We start from the raw sequence: 16409 nt of genomic DNA on the forward strand, positions 1-16409 counted from the left end.
TCAAAAGCACAGACCAATCGCGAAACTGACGCCTCTCGCCGACTCGACATCTCTTGGCGCTGCCTTCCAACAACCATTGAATATTCAGTCTCGGGAAATCTCAAGTCAAATACACTCATGTACGCACGTTATTTTGACAAGGTATCACATGTCGTGACCTCGACTTTCTGAAACCCGAGCCGTGTTGAATGTTGATAATCTGGCTTGATCCGCTTGACTCACCCGACGCGTCACTGTTGACCTTTTGGCAAGCTGGTTACTACTGCTAGCGGTAAGTCATCCTGTTTTTTTTTTCTTAACTGCTAGAGAGGGTATGTCTTGCTAGTAGCTGTAAGAATACTAAGTCCTTCCAGTGAATGGAAAGCACTTCTTGAGAAACTTGTCGTCGGCTTCCTATGAACTGGTCTATCACGCGGACAACTGTGCGTTCTGATGGAATGAATAACCTTAGGAGGATGATGAGAGATATAGCTCTGGGTACACAGAGACCCTTGAGATACGTACCAAGGACTTGACTAACCATTTCGTAAACAGTAAGCCTGTATCGCGATGATGCAGCCACCGAGAGCTCTTCAATCCGGGCTAGACATTGATTGGGTCTTCTCTGAGTCCTGCATAATCACCTGGGAAGAAGAAAATTCCGAGCCAAAGCATCTGGGACTTGGGACTCAGCCAGTAACATTGTGGTTTGGCACCAAGCAGGCAGATCATCTATGGATTATCTTGCTGCAAAGAACCATCAACCTAAAGATATCTGACAGATCTGTTCCTTTCGAATTCTTCCTCTTTGTCGATCCCCGTTCTGTCCTGTTCGAGAAGAGTCTCACCCCTCGTAAGTACCTAATGATCAAGTCCATCCGCCCGAGAAGCAGATCAATGTACAGAACTAATGATCCATAGTACCCTCAGATTTGCCTAGCCAGCTACTAGAAGCACACTCGGCGAAAGCTGCTCAAGGCTGGCTCAGTGCTTCTGTCCACCAAGATAGGCAGCCATATTCTGGCCGTGTCCTTATGCAGACGCACGAGCCTAATGGTAAGTCTTGGGAAGGCATGCCCCTATATCGTCTTGAGGAGTTTGAGTCACTCTCTAATATTCCTGTATTCAACATCTTCATGATCAATAAGAAGACTGTCCGGAAGTTTGTCAACAGACTTCAGCATGAGCTACCCAAGACTCTCGCTCCTATATACATCAACCTGCGTGCGATATACGAAGGACGAGGCGGCGCTTGGGATGCATGGGAGCTATACAAACACAAGTTAGCCTCCCTTCCAGATCCTTTAGACGGTACAGGTGTTTCTATCGCCCTTGAAACTCCGCCTTGCGAATCTCCAACATTGGATCAAGCTGCTCCGCCAATCTATAGCAAAACAGATCCGAATGCGACTTGTACTCCCCAGAATCCATCAACCCCTCCTACGGTCAAGCGCCCCCACAATGCTCAAGAGGAGGGTTCGAAGCGAAAGAAGATCAGGAGTGATAGAGAATTGCAATGGGCATGGCACAACGCCAAGTACCCTTTGGGTTCGCCAACTGAGGAAAACACTCCTAGCTCTACATGTGGGCGACTGTCCCAGCAGTCCACAGTAGACGACCGTACCACACATGAGATCCAACCAAGACAAGGATATAGGGACCATTCAGGACAAGAGGAAGAGGTCGCTCAAGGCGCTCAATCTTCCATTAATATCTCGGACCCTGATCGGGCTACTCAGGACCACTCCCCACTGTATACCGGTTCTTCAACGTCAACCGGATCACTGAACCAAATCAACATCAAGCCAACTATATTCACCAGGAGAACCTCCTCAACCATCACTCTTACGCTCTCAGAACTGGAGAGTCTCGTCTCGAACACCATACGAGCTCAAATCCCCCTGATCGCTGCTAGAGTACAAACTCATAACCTTACCTCTGAATTGACGGCTTGGGCACAGCCCTCGATCTCAGACTACATAGCTACTCACATGCCTGCTATCATGTACGAAGCGGTCGCTGCCCATGTCTCCGACGTCAATGACGAATTCGAACATGCTTCTGCAGCACTGCAAGAAACAAAGGATGATGCAATCACTGAGATACGGTCAGCAGAGCAGTCAGGGGTTCAGGAGGTGCACATGGAGTCGCAGGTCGCTATTGACGACCTTCAAGAACAGTCGCAACGACTCTCAGAGGCTCTCATTGACAAGTGTACGGAGTTGGAGGACCGATTAGATGCAAGATCGGCTCATTTGGTACCCCCTGAGTATTTGAGACAACCTCCTGTCGGGGTCAATAACACCAAGGAAGCTGTCAAAGTATTTGAGCGCTTCTACAGGGATCGTCTCACTCCCGAGGAGCAAGTCAGAGTTTTGCTCAGTATTGCGAAGTTCGGCAATGCTGAGGTCTTCATGGCTGCTGGCTTGGAGAGTCGGAAGATGCTTGTAGCCCACTGGTCTGGCAGAAAGAACTAGATCTCATATATACCACTAACATGATCATCGAAGCTTTCACAATGCACAATACTTTCCAAATAGTAGGCTAGTACAAAGAGAGCCTGAAATATCGCGACTCCAGTGAACGCATCCTGTTCACTAAGGAAGCTATGCATTTTATAGTGGATAAATATTCATCAGGGTTCAACAGAGGCGCTGCCTTCGTTGTGATCATCAAGGGATTGCAACTTATGGCAGTCATGGAGCGTGCGACATGAATATCAATTCTGACCACCGAGACCACAGAACGCATCATGCCCTATGCTGATCTTGAGCAGTTCGACATTCGTGGAGGCCAGGCGAGAGTACTGATCCAGACGCGGACATAGAGTCGACTACACATGGTCTGTGTCTCTCGGGTCGGTATCGCTGTCCAGAAACGGTAGACTGTGACATCTCAATGACTCGAGTCTCATCATGTCGTGGAGACAAATCGACAGTGGTTCCGGACGAAAGGTCTCGGCGTGGCCAAGCCCTCGAAACATTTTGACGTCTCACGACACATTTTTCAGCACCACGAACACCAAATGTTCAAAATGTCTTATGGTCGTTGAATTACGAAAGTCTCCAGGGACCAAACATGAAAATTTCTGAATGAACCATTGACGCCTTCAACGCCACCAGGGTTAAGCTTGTTGTTGAGTCTAACCGAAATATCGTGACTCGTCGTCGCACTGCCCTACCGATCCTCGTACCCAATCTCCACCTGACTCGTGTCCCTGCCCTCGATGTGGTCGTCCCGTACCCGTTCACTGCAACATCAGCCAGCCGTCAAACAATTTCAACAGACGTGTCTGCGATCCACAAGTGGGTGGGAAAGGAAAAAAAGAGGCGGCGTCTTCTAGAGGACCTGACGACTCTGCGCTGCTTCAGGTAAGGCACAATCTTTCATCCAAGTACACATGTACACCGAGGGAACAACTCTACAGAATTCTCCAGAAGGACATCACAATTGACAATTGTTCGTGTTCCATATGATCGACTCAAGATTCATATTGAGATCCACACAACTTGACCTAGACACACCCCAGATCTACAGAGGCGTAAGGTCGGCGTTCCAGCTCAGCCATACAAATGCATTGACGTGTATGAACATCTCTTACTCGACCTCCGCCTTCGTATCGACCTCGATGGCTTGGGTTGATAAAAGCATAGGAGGAGATGGCCCACTCAACGCTACTGAAATCCTTCAGTCCGGCGATCATCTCGACATAGGTGTAGGTGAACGGAGTAGCACGTACCAGCAGACACCAATAGAGGAATTACCATACCGTTTGTGGAGTTATACTGGAGCCGCGTCCGACAGAACGAAGCCCTACGAATGCTTTGACCATGCTCGGTCATGGTAGCGGCCGCGGAGTCGGCCAGCACGGACGTTCCTCCATGGGCAATACATATCAAGCTTTTGTCCCATGTAGATGTCGGACAGCTTTTTGAGCTCGCCTACTGAGCACTCATCCTATTTCGGTTGCTGCCAAACATGTCGTCTTCCGGTGACTACCAGGTTGCTGCTTGCGCGGCTGGCTTCAGCATTGGATTCGGGTTCTTGACAACGACCAGAGCCATTCGTCAGACAAAGGCCAACCGAAATCCATGGAAGTCTGCATACATATACATGGTCTGGGGTGAGATTATAGCCAATCTTGCCCTTGGTATACTGTGCTGGCTCTGGTTGAAAGACACCGTCCACAATGGGTAGACAGACTTTACCGGCTGGCACTCAAGACTGAGCTGACTCTGTCTCTAGACCTGCCCTTCTCTTTTTCATTCTCTTCTTCTATGTTTTTGAGGTTCAATTCCTCATGCAAATCATCATCAACCGAATCTCGATCATTTCCGAGCGCAAGGCGACAGCACAGCGCTTGAAGATCGGTACTGCTGTAGTCATCTCGATCATCAATATTGCTGTGTTCTGCATCTTCATTCCTTCACATCTCACACCGCCACCCAGCATGGTGTAAGTACTGGCTCACGCTGTAATTCTTCAGGCGATACTGACATCAGACAGCTTTGTGCACATCAATAAGTACTGGGACCGTGCAAGTAAGATCCTGATCATGCTTGTAGACGCCTTCTTGAACGCGTACTTCATTTACGTAAGTCTTCATAATTCCGCAGCTTCAAGATTGTCAGCTTAAACTATTCCTACCAGGTCGTCAAGGCCAGATTGGTTCAGCAGCACGGTCTTCGAAAATACAAGCCACTAGTTGCTTACTACACTCGTTTGGGAGTTATCTCTGTCTGCATGGATCTTATGCTCATTGGTCTCATGTCTCTTCCTAACGGCATTGTGTTTGTGCAATTCCATCCTGTCGCATATGTAGGTCCCAAATATCGTTCCTTGATCCAGACCTCGTCACTCTTCCACGCATCACTATGCTAACATCCTTACCACAGATGGTCAAGCTCAACATTGAGATAAGTATGGCGGACATGATCGTCAAGGTTGCACGATCCAACGAGCAGGACATGAACTTCCACTCTTCATCTCAAGGCACGCCATACCCTGGGACGCCCAATCCCCAGAAATCACACCATACCTTCAGTGACGACCGAGACGAACGCCATGGAGTCTTGAAACATGTGACGAACACTGCCTTTGCCGGACATACCCGAGGTGACGAGGATCTCCGAGAAGACATCCACGGCATCAAACGTCAAACAGAAGTCCAAGTTTATGTGGGCGATTCGGATACTGAGGATCGCTCGATCGATCTTGAGCAAGGCAAACCGACAACACGGGACTTCACTCGCGATCGCGACGGCTTTGCTGTGAACAACCGTGAGAGCCATCATTCAAATGAGTCACAGATACCCATGCACGATCTGGGAAGTCCTATTGGCCGCGCGACATGATCTTGTATCTTGTTCGTTTCTGGACGTCATTCCTGCTTAGACCAGATCTATCTTATTCTATATACACCCTCTTTAGCGCTTGTTACTATCAGCACATTTCATTTGTCTCTATCAGACCACAAAGTCTAGCCAGAATGCTCACAGGTCGTTGCTTGTCCGACTTGAGTCAGCCTCCACTGGTGAGAACACCTGCTGCACCAGTACTCTTCCGTTCAAGTACCTCTTCCATGGGGTGTGGTATCCTCCAGATTCTCGTCTCAAAGAATCATGCCATGAGGTCAAGAAAGTCGAGAAAGTTTCTTCGCTCCAACGTCGACGATGTAACCCGGATGTCGAAGTAGTGTTTTTTGCATTGAAGGTAAAGTTTATGCCGTCTTCAGCAAGACAGATACTTCGACGGCCCTCATCGCATCACCTCGCAGGATACGAGCTGCAGGCTGAAATATGTCCACCGACCTAGTGGCTTGATTTCATTGAACGAACTATACAAAGATAGTTTCTGGGATCGCTGTGCTCTAGCTTCCAGAGTCAGGCTTGGAGACTATGATAGTGTTGCTGATGCACAATAGTATCTCGATGGTCTGTCTGTGATATCTATCTGGCAATAACTCCTCACTCCTCTTGCGATATCTTGTGAACTGATTGCAAGTGGATCTCGATAGAGAAGCGACTATTTATTCGAGGTATGTTGCGGGCAGATTCACCGGGTCTTTGTTACTATCATGTCATCATCATGGCCCATGCGCAATCAAGTCCACCGCACCTTCCGCACTCACGGTCTGACGACCTCGAGCGATCAACGGAGCCCAACTTCGCTGAAAGGTTTTCATCGAGCTTTTCATCATCGCTCAAACCGAGATATTGCTGGAATTAGTCTGAGAGCCCGCCGATCGTCATGGAAGACGGCCGATCCTCCCAGCGATGCGATGTGCGCTTTCGCTAATTCACCAGGGCGGAGATAGTTCTTGATCCTGGACTCAAAGAAAATGGCAGTCGCGCGTCTGAGCGATGTCTTCTGTTCCAGACTCGTCCGCTTGCGGTCCACGTATCCGTCACAATTTTTCTGTCGACATTCTCTTTGTCCTCAAATATGGCCGGATCCAGCGAATCTCGTTCAATGTGCATCATGATTTCTTTCAAGAGTGATCAATTAACTGTCAGGAACATGCCAATTCCACAATCCGTTTGGCTTGCCACCATCATAGCCATTGCAGTTACGACTGGCACTACATTGACAACCCCTAATTTCACACATATAACTCGCCGACCGACTAACACGACATGACGGATGCGCCCGTTACCCGGGAGGATACGAATCCTCCAACTGTTCCGCTTCCTCTCAATCATACGTGGATGTATGTCAAAAAGCTTGCTGAAGGAGGTGAAGCTACAGCTCACTTGTGGGCGCACGTGAACGACGCTCAAAAGATTGTTAGACGTGTCGTCATCAGGAACACCAATGTCAGAAGTAGCCAACGATTCGAGACTGGCCCTCACAAAGGCGAGTGAATAGAATTGTATATTCAGCAACAACTTGTGCCCAGTGGATCCACCGAGGCATACACTGTCCCGGTCCTCGCAGCGGCCAAGATCCCGGGCACCGCGGAGGGCTGGCGTACTTATATGGACTACTTCAGCAAAGGGGACTTTTCTACGGTTATAAGAGAGCATACATCTTCTCGACCCCTCCCAGAACCATTTTTGTGGTTCACATTCGAACGAATGGCCAAGGCCCTTGTGGCCATGGACACAGCATTCCGAGAACCAGGCAAAGATGAACCAGTGGTCATACATAACGATATCAAGCCTGGAAATATTCTCATGGGCTACCCAGGGTCGCTCGGTAGAGACGCTGATTATGTAAGTTGAGCTGAGAGTACCAACGTCGTGACGAGTGGTGGGCTACTGCCTTGTTCTGCTTCAGAAAATGCCGTCCCGAGACGATATCTCGCAGAATCGAGTGCGCTTGACCAGCAAAGCGCGGTGTTTGTACCTCTCTGAATTTGTGGACTTGTGCTAATCTGTCCCGGCTTCAGATTTCTTACCCTCCAGCTTATGTGGGTGACTTTGGCATGTCTTACCTCACATCCGGTGACACCAGCTGGACGACTTGGTTAGGAAGGGGCACCAGGGGTTATTTTGCACCAGAAGCAGACCTCCCAAAAGCAGATCCGGACGGCGTGAGCGTACTTGTACGTCCAACATCGCGGAGTAACGTGTACCAGGTCGGCGTGACCATGTTGTCCGACCGAAATACGAGAAGTCATTTGACGACGTAGGACTCGTCTATACACAAGATCCTGCGTGGGAAGGCATGATAGAGAGGGACCTATGGGCTGGCTACAGTCAGGACTTGATTGATATCGTGGAATACTGTGTCCAATTTGATATGGCAGAACGTCCGTCACCGCAAACATTGTTGGCCTCGATTCAGGAAACGATGCCCCAGTATGCCGATGGAATGGATCGCTGGGGTACACTAAGCTGGGTCAAACAAATGAGCAGTGAGATTGACGACTCACTTGCTGCTGAGGATGCTACACAGATGGACGATGATGCGGGCACCGGTGCTGCGACTGGAGAGAAACGTAAGGCATCTGGACCAGTGGAATCGGCCCCGGACGCGAAACGTATCAAAGCCCAGACTGCTTTGGATCGAAGACTGGCGTACGTGGCAACTTTGATTCAAGGCGTAAAGCCGAGACCCCAACATCATAAAGACGATGAGAGCTTGATGTCTCGCTGGATAAATCGTCTAATCTACAAGGACCCAGACGCGATGTTCTCTCCTGATGAATTCTTCAACACAGCAGATTCCAGTCCCATTGAATACTTCGAGCTTGAGAATGAGGATGCCAATGAGAACCACCTGGATGTGATCATGGTCAACGACGGCGAAGACGACGGCCAAACTCATCAGCCATAGTTCTCTTCGCTTGATCCACGTCCGCTAAACTTGAGAAACATGTAGACGGAGCCGGACCTTCAATCGGTACCTTCATACTATCCTTATCGCCTAACAAGCCCACACCTACTATACCCATCACCGCGAAGCTCACAACATCAGGCCTAGTCAAGCCAGCACGTATTGACCAGAGGCTACAGAAAATCAAGGCGAAGGAAATCCTCGACACACAAAAATGATTCATGTGGAAAGACTAAGTTCAGCATGCTTGTATTACATCCGAAAGGCAAAGAGACGGAACATTCTACACTCACCACTTCGACTCATGAAGTTCCAGGCCAGAAAGTATGTATTCGAGCCATATCCTGATATTGAAGCAAGCTCAACGTGGTCAAAGGGCGGATCGGAGCTTGAGAAATTGCATGCTGATCTTACAACGCACGGAGTATATAGCTTTTGTTGTCCTTCCTTCTTGAATCTCTTGTATACCGTTTGTTACACTTTTGTTGAATGCGTTGATGTTCTGATTACCTACGTTCTCTTTAGCAAATTGTCTCGTTTTGGATTCAGCTTTAGTACCTGGATTGAGACGGTGGGCACCTCAATGTAGACTTCCACCACAGTTCGATGCAACCAGAACCACTCCAGGGCCAAGTTACGTGATCTTCATCGAAGTAAAGACATGCCAGCATACCGTGAGCCCTTCTGCATATCTGCTGCCGTTCTTCCTCACATGTGCACCTCTTCCGCCAAACCTCCTCCTCCTTCCCCACAGATCAGCATGTGAAAAAACAGATCCACTCTACCCCGCGCGGGGTCTGCGGAGGATCCGAAAAGCATATCCATATCACGCTTTGCTCACGAGACTTGCTGCCAGCCGCTGACATCGAAGAGGGAGATGCGCCGCTCAAACAGGTATCCCGTGGACGGGCGGAAGGATTGCCAATGTCAATCTTGGCCATGGTCGTGTTGTTCAAAAGGGACAGGACTGCTCTTCTTAAGGCTTCTGCTGCCCCTCTTGCTTCCCTCGCTGCAATCGTGCAGAGTAAACGATTCTAGAAACAGCAACTGAACAATACCGCAAAGATGATGCGCGCAGCCCGCTACTACGGCAAAGAAGACGTGCGCATTGAGGAAATACCTCGCCCTCAATTGCACCCTGGCCAAATTCTCATAAAGCCTTCGCATGTGGGAATCTGCGGTACGGATTTACACGAGTATATCGCTGGTCCGACGTAAGTTTCCCACTTCCCTCTTAAGTCACCCTTTCGATCCACTTTCAGCACACCTCCAATCCACCATGTACAAACATCATCTCTGACCATCATGACAGTTTCGCACCAATCGAACCCCATGCAGTAACGAGAGAAACAGTCCCCATAGGCTTTGGTCACGAATTCAGCGGCACGATCTTGGAAGTCCATGCAGATGTGCCCGACGCTTCAAACTTCCATGTTGGACAGAAATGCGCTATTCAACCTACGATTTTCTGTCAGAGTTGTGGGGCGTGTAGGAATGGTGTGGAGAATGCTTGTGCAAATGGTGGATTCATTGGATTGAGCGGTAAGTTTGCAAAGCACCATTGGAGGCGTGGAGGAAGGAGATGCTGATGTGTGACGATAGGAGGAGGTGGTGGCTTGAGTGAAGCAGTCGCAGTGCCATGGGATGCAGTGTTGCCCTTACCAGAGAACGTCGAGCTAGACACCGGAGGTTTGCTTCCCCCTACTCTCCAGCCTTGAAGCAACCACTAACCAACACCACAGCACTCGTCGAACCCCTCTCCGTGGCCTGGCACGCCGTCTCAGCCTCCCCCCTCGTCTCCCTTGGCCCCCAAAACGCCTCCGTTCTCGTCCTCGGCGGCGGCCCCATCGGCCTCGCAGTCGTCCAGGTCCTCGTCGCCCACGGAACAAAGAAAATCATCATGAGCGAAATCGCCGCACAGCGACAAGCCTTTGCCAGAGAATTCGGCGCACACCACGTCATTGCCCCAAACGTCTACGATGTAGTGGGAGTTTCGCGCGAGCTCTGTCGTGGAGAAGGTCCTGATATTGTGTTTGATTGTGCTGGCGTACCTGCTAGTTTTGAGACTGCATGCAAGGCAATCAAGGCGAGAGGTACGGTTGTCAATGTTGCTATTTGGGAGAAGCCGGTGAGTTTCAATCCCAACAGTTTGGTGTTTAATGAGGGAAAGTATGTTGGTGTGTTGGGTTATCAGCGCAAGGACTTTGTGGAGGTCATCAAGGCTGTTGCTGATGGCAGGTTGCAACCCAACAAGATGATCACAAGGAAGATTCCTCTGGATGATTTGGTTGAGAAGGGTATTCTGGCATTGATCAAAGAGAAGGACAGACATGTGAAGATCTTGGTTGATCTGGAGATGGCTTGAGTGTGTTGATGTATTCAAGGGTTTCGATCTAGCCTTCGAGATCTTTCGACATCATGCTGGAGGCATGAAGCTAGCGTATAGCCCACCCTGGATAATCGAATACATGAACATTCCTCGAAAGATGAGTTGTTGCGATGATGGCCTGCCCAAGTGATCTTGTACGTGTCTAACAAAAGACTTGTTCTCACCTGAACGAGTTGGTCTGATCTTCTCGTCCAGTGTGTTGGGTGACACAATACCCGCGGCAATTACGATATACCAGATCGGGTAGCCAGTAGCGATGCGATTGACAATCTGAACGTGGAAGGTCGTAAGGGCTAGCAGTGCCAATAGTATCTGTGGGGCAGCAAGACACAAGAGATAAACTGATGCCTGCTTGGAGCGCTTTCCAGGAACGTCAATCTTGAGATCAGGAGCGGCAAGCCCTGTACCGATCAGAGCGCACAGCATTGGGGCTGCAAGCAAGAACAAGGGGATATTGGAGACGGTCCAGTAGCGGAGGAACCCTACGTTCCTGTGACAATGTCAGTAAGGTTCGTAACACGAACATCTGAAACGTACCAATAGTGTTCCTGCACCCAGGAATAGACACTAGGCAAGCTTCGAGAGCACCATGGTCTGAGTTCGTCGGCTGGAGAAAACACACAAAAGTCTTGATATGCCAAGTACTGTGGCAGAAGCATACCCGCTAAGATCATAATAGCAGACAAGCCAATGACTGCAACAGTCACGATCGTACGGACGTTGATCTTGGAGTGGAACAACATGTAGAGATGGTGAAAGTAGATGAGCCCACTAAAGACACCATTGCTACGGCATGTGGTGGCCAGTCCGAAGCAGACACCTGAGAGCAACAACCTGATCAGAGCGGACGGTCCATACTTTTCGAGAGGCATTCCATATGAGATGCCAACATGTAGCAAGATACCAAGGAAATTCAGCATCGAGAAGAGACTCTCGGCATAGGGCGCGGAAAGGAACAGGCCAGCAGAAGAGAAGATATGCAGTGATGCTGCAATGAAAGCAACCTTACGACGTTCAGGTATGTTCATGATAGGAAGGTGATGAACCAAGCCATACAGCATGAAGACAGACAACAGGTGGGAGACATGAGAAATCAACACTCCTGCAAACGCTTGAACATACAATGGTGATAGCGAAGAAGCACGAGGAAGGACTGATGTTGTGTTCAGCCTTATTTCTGCTGTAGACTCGGGTGCATTGAACCAACCTTTAGAAATCAGACCGAGTAAATTTGTATAGCCCCAGCCCCAAGCCCATTCTTGTTCGAAAAGACGGCCTCGGTGAGCAACACTCACAAAATACAGGGCATCCCAGCGGACAAGCTTCGACGCGAGTCGTTTCGCAAAGTCTTCCAGAAGGGTATTTTCGGACAGCGCGGACTGCGCACGGGCGAAGAGCAACGTGGTAGAGGTATCGTAGCCGGGTCCGGGGCTGGCATAAGCGATACAGAGAAGCAACAACTTCCATAGAACAAACAAACATGCTAATGTTCGAACGTCCGCAAGCAGCGGGCTGGAGCTCGATCGATCAGGAGAAGCCATGCCTGGGCCAGAGACGTAATAGGGTGAGACGCGAAATGAGAATTGGCAACAAAGGAGTCGGACGTTGAAGGAATTCTGGTCTCAGCGGGTCCTGACAAAGAAGTTTTCAAAGGGTGCAAAATCTGACGACAGCAAAGCGAGCGGATTCGGGCGGGAAGCGAGTCGAAGCGCAGAACGAAAATATTGATCAGATGATATGGGAGGTATGGAAAGCGATGTCTGCCTTGGAACAGGCCGAGTCGGACGATACGGACGGGGTACGGACAATTGTCAGAGCCGATCGTTCAGGATGCGTTTAGTTCCGAAACCCGGATTTGTGCAAAGGTTGATGATGAGATTTTCTGGAAAGCGCGAGCAACCGCAAGGCTAACCGTAAACGGGCAAAGTGCTGCAGGGACAAGAGGCCGCTGTAGCAACCCAGTTCATTGTATATGTACTCGGGCATAGCCCCTCGTCCGCAGCATCTAAGTTGGTCTGACGGACGACTTTGTCAATCATTTGCGGCATTTGGAGAGCGTGTCAGCACGAAGGATCCTAGTTGGCCTTGCTGGTGTCATCATCACATATTCCTTCTACTGTTTATCGCTTGGCAGCCAAGAGCGTTCGACCCACCTTCCGCATAAGCATACGCGGATAGTTGGAGATCTGACGAGCGTCGTACGGGAATAGGTGCCTTCTTGGTCTTGGTCTTGGTCAAGACTCTTCGACAAGAGTTGACCACCGTTTCGACTTGGTTCCTCCTTTCTCTGCAGCTTCACTTTTCACCGCGTCTTCTTACATTCACTGGAACCTGTGCAGATGCACCTTCGAACAATAGCTGGCCCGTGGACGTCAAACGCGGCTTCCCCATTCTTTGTAACAAGGCAACTATTCAACACACGGACATGGAGTCGGCCGATGTAGCAACCCCTCCCCAGCCCGGGCTGGTCTCTGCCCTGCCAACAATGCTCATGAGCTATTTTACAACACCAACCACCCCCGTCAAGACTCTCTCGTTGGGCGACAGCCGGGATGCGAATATCAAAAGCCATCAAAACAATCTCACTACCGAATCACTACCAATGCAGCACGATACCCCGCTGAGCCAGAGGAACAACCCAAACAGAAGCTCGCTGCCACTCATGTTGACTGACGATGGATATGCCTCTCGCGAAGGTTCACTGATGAGTTCCAATGGCGGGAGGAAGAAGCGATCGTCTCGCCCCAAGACTTCATACAGCATTGCCCATGCTCCGCCCAAAGGCAGTGCGCGACACAAGATCCACGTTCGCGCCAAACCATTGTTGCAATTGCACCAACTATCCCAGTCTGCGAGGCCAATGCCTGCTTACGAACTCCTTCCCTCGGCCATCTTCTCGCCTTCGCTGTCGCGCGCCATCTCCAAGACCCTCCGTACCAAACACGGCCACTGTCCGGCCGACCTAGCCATTGTCAAGGCTGAGAAGTACCACCAACACGAAGCATCACCCAAAGAAGAAGACGAGTCAAGAGACGTTCTGGCCCTTGTCTGCAAAGGCCGAAAGGGAGACGGCAACAACACATCCAAGGCGAAGCTCTTCCTTGAAGATGGGAGCGAGTGGGAAGCCTACACTCTGCCCAACGGTGGCTATGAGTTCTTCAGCACCGATGCACATGGCCTGGGCATGACTGCACGCTGGGTTCTTCGTCGCCCCAAGGCCAGAAGAAGTCAATCCGCCTCGGACATGACGACGTCTTTTGGCACCGACGCCGCCAACCAGAACAAGAAGTTCAACTTCAGCACAATCTCGCCAAACTCTCGTCGTCATCCCGTAATTGCTTCGCTTACAACCGCCTCTCTTGATATCAATGATTCTTACACTATCCCTTCAGCTCTGGCACCCTCGCCAGAGATTAGCGATCATGAGCAAGAAGAAGCTAGCCAAGATCCTGTCGGTTCCACTGATCCTATTGTTACAACTCAGTCTCTCAAGGCATTGATCACTGCCACTGCTATCTGGGTGACTCTTCGTGAAGGCTGGTGCCCCGGCTATCGTTACGACGATCTGATGCTACGTTCGCCTTCCCTCAAGCTCAACGCTTCTCCCATAAAGTCACCTACAGAGCTGTCTTCTGCTGCTACTCCCAAAGACGACTCTCCTAGAAGAAGCGGCAGTATCGCTCGCATGTTCCGCTCTGCCGGTGTCAAGCGACGCTCCACATCTTCACAAGTCGATGGCTCTACTTCGACTGATGAAGCTCCTATCCCTATCTCAAGGAGCGCCAGTGCTAGAAGAGCTCGCGCCGATAGCACCAGCACCGTCTTGATCCATTCTAAGCGTCCTCGAGGACGTCGCGCTGATACTACCAGCACTACTGCATCTGGTCTCGCACACATGGATCTCGCGTCCAACGACATGACCGAAGAGGAGGAAAGTGTTGAGGCTACCGCCGCCATGCTTGGCAAATCCTCGAAGCATTCTTCTGCGCCTACTCCCTTGATTCCCGCTCTCGATCTCCAAGAGAGCGACGAAGAAAACTACGCAGTCCGCAACGATTCTGCCAAATCACAGGAAGCCGAGAGAAAGCTCGCAGCCATGGCCGCCCAGCGTCAGAAGCGCGAGAGCTCGACCACCTCAGCCAATAGCATCGACGCCGGTAAAATCGAAGCAAACATGCCCAAAGCCAAGAAACCCAGCAGATTCAGAAAGCTATTCTGCGGCATGGCTGGGTGAAAGCACAAGGAAAGAGGAGGACTCGGTATTGTTTTTATATTCATCTGATGGCTGGACCTTGGAAAAACCACATCTTGACCCAATCACTACCTATACCCATTCACAGGCTTTTTTTGTTTTACTGTCTTGCCTCATGCGCAGAGCGCCCGTGTATTATCGCAAACACCACACGAATTTTATGAATCTCATTCCTTTCTTGCTTCAATTTCCGGACCATGAGTGATGGTTTCCCTTCTAGTCTTCATTGACCGGTGCATGTTCCTTTGTCTCCACGTATCAACCTGCATCCAGCCGAGCATCTCTGTTTGTTTTCATGCACTCAATCTGCTTTGCAGCTTCCAGCCCCCGCGTATAAGCATCGTATTTGCCCGTATCGCGTATACTCCGCACGCGCGGTATGTGTCAACTCCGCATCTCTTGCATAAACACGTGCATAAAGCTACCAGCTGATACGGAAGCCGGGACTTCGGCGAGTCGGTGGTGGGCAGGAACTAGGATTTGGGTATTGATCAACATCAAACCACCATTCGTGAGGGCACGTGGTGATGAGTGAGGGCTTTACGATAGTATGGTCTGATTTTCTTTTTCGAGCTCGTTTTTTTTTTTTTGATATTCTCGTTCATCGTATCATTGACCCTGGAGGGTGGTGAGGCAGGGAAGTGATCACGAGGTTCATGGTCAGCAAGGAAATCACTCCAATGGAGCTTCCGACGGACGTCAGGCCGGCTTTGCATGGCTGTGAGCCAAGCTGTCTCTCAGACTGGTCCATGTCATTCTTTTTTCGAGAGACAGACCTTGGAATGACAATTGACTGAGTGGTTTGAGGGCTAAAGTCGGCCCACTGAGAGCATGAGAAAGAAGCTACGGCGAGTATGAGTAAGATCAACCGTTGATGTCAACAGATAGGTAAATGTCCAGAAGGATGGATCATCAGACTCACTAACGACGATGATATCAAGACTTGAGCGCTCTACGACCTAATCTTCCTCTGTTCTGCTATAAGCAAACCTTACTGAGGTGCAAGCCTTCTTGACTCTAGAGGCTTACCGATAGCGTAGTCTTACTTCGCCGTTTCTATCCGCCAAGTTCCACTCTGACGTCCTCTCCTACTCTTGCTTCAGGCAAACTTCGAACAGTCGAGAATACAGGCGGACGGATGTGAAGAATAAGGATCAGAAGGGGTGGTCCGCATGACGAGATGCAACGCAAGACTTGCCGGGAGCCTGCGATCTCTTGCAAGCTCGAAATTGCCTCAACAAGTATGTGTTGACCACTGACCATTAGTGAATATGCGGGATTCTATAGGCCTAAAAGCTCACAACGACAGGAAAGATACTCAATGAGCTAACAGAGTCTCTTTATCACATTTGCTTTGTGCGAACAGAAGATCAATACAACTAGCAATGTGCTATAGGTATCTATCAAGCGATGAAGTGGCTCTTCACAACCCGTTCAGAACCTACTCGATGTCGTACTGCAATAGTCCGCTCTTCATCATCCGGTGTACCTCCCTCCGAAGCAGCTAAA

The 16409-nt window shown here is 50.0% G+C and overlaps 6 protein-coding genes across 6 annotated transcripts; 5 read left to right on the forward strand and 1 right to left on the reverse strand.

Moving 5' to 3' along the window:
- Positions 1-549: 549 nt before the first annotated feature.
- M436DRAFT_61980 (uncharacterized protein) lies at positions 550-2456 on the forward strand (the record flags this gene model as incomplete). The annotated part of the gene is made up of 2 exons (XM_013574248.1): positions 550-832; positions 901-2456. The coding sequence occupies 2 exons, from the start codon at positions 550-552 to the stop codon at positions 2454-2456; spliced, it is 1839 nt and encodes a 612-aa protein (XP_013429702.1).
- Positions 2457-3957: 1501 nt separating this feature from the next.
- Positions 3958-5333, forward strand: M436DRAFT_41332 (uncharacterized protein; the record flags this gene model as incomplete). The annotated part of the gene is made up of 5 exons (XM_013574053.1): positions 3958-4172; positions 4225-4434; positions 4486-4573; positions 4630-4797; positions 4875-5333. The coding sequence occupies 5 exons, from the start codon at positions 3958-3960 to the stop codon at positions 5331-5333; spliced, it is 1140 nt and encodes a 379-aa protein (XP_013429507.1).
- Positions 5334-6614: 1281 nt separating this feature from the next.
- Positions 6615-8259, forward strand: M436DRAFT_61982 (kinase-like protein; the record flags this gene model as incomplete). Its single annotated transcript, XM_013574249.1, has 4 exons — positions 6615-6688; positions 6878-7193; positions 7370-7525; positions 7597-8259. 4 exons carry the CDS (start codon positions 6615-6617, stop codon positions 8257-8259), a joined length of 1209 nt encoding a protein of 402 aa, XP_013429703.1.
- Positions 8260-9324: 1065 nt separating this feature from the next.
- Positions 9325-10624, forward strand: M436DRAFT_79992 (sorbitol dehydrogenase; the record flags this gene model as incomplete). Its single annotated transcript, XM_013574435.1, has 4 exons — positions 9325-9473; positions 9572-9801; positions 9862-9948; positions 10002-10624. 4 exons carry the CDS (start codon positions 9325-9327, stop codon positions 10622-10624), a joined length of 1089 nt encoding a protein of 362 aa, XP_013429889.1.
- Positions 10625-10675: 51 nt separating this feature from the next.
- M436DRAFT_41843 (mannosyltransferase) lies at positions 10676-12189 on the reverse strand (the record flags this gene model as incomplete). Its single annotated transcript, XM_013574143.1, has 4 exons — positions 10676-10801; positions 10859-11138; positions 11186-11801; positions 11856-12189. 4 exons carry the CDS (start codon positions 12187-12189, stop codon positions 10676-10678), a joined length of 1356 nt encoding a protein of 451 aa, XP_013429597.1.
- Positions 12190-13073: 884 nt separating this feature from the next.
- Positions 13074-14882, forward strand: M436DRAFT_79994 (uncharacterized protein; the record flags this gene model as incomplete). Its single annotated transcript, XM_013574436.1, has 1 exon — positions 13074-14882. The coding sequence occupies one exon, from the start codon at positions 13074-13076 to the stop codon at positions 14880-14882; it is 1809 nt and encodes a 602-aa protein (XP_013429890.1).
- Between the last annotated feature and the right edge of the window lie 1527 nt (positions 14883-16409).

Source organism: Aureobasidium namibiae (assembly GCF_000721765.1).
Source record: "Aureobasidium namibiae CBS 147.97 unplaced genomic scaffold scaffold_4, whole genome shotgun sequence".
Taxonomy (NCBI): domain Eukaryota; kingdom Fungi; phylum Ascomycota; class Dothideomycetes; order Dothideales; family Saccotheciaceae; genus Aureobasidium; species Aureobasidium namibiae.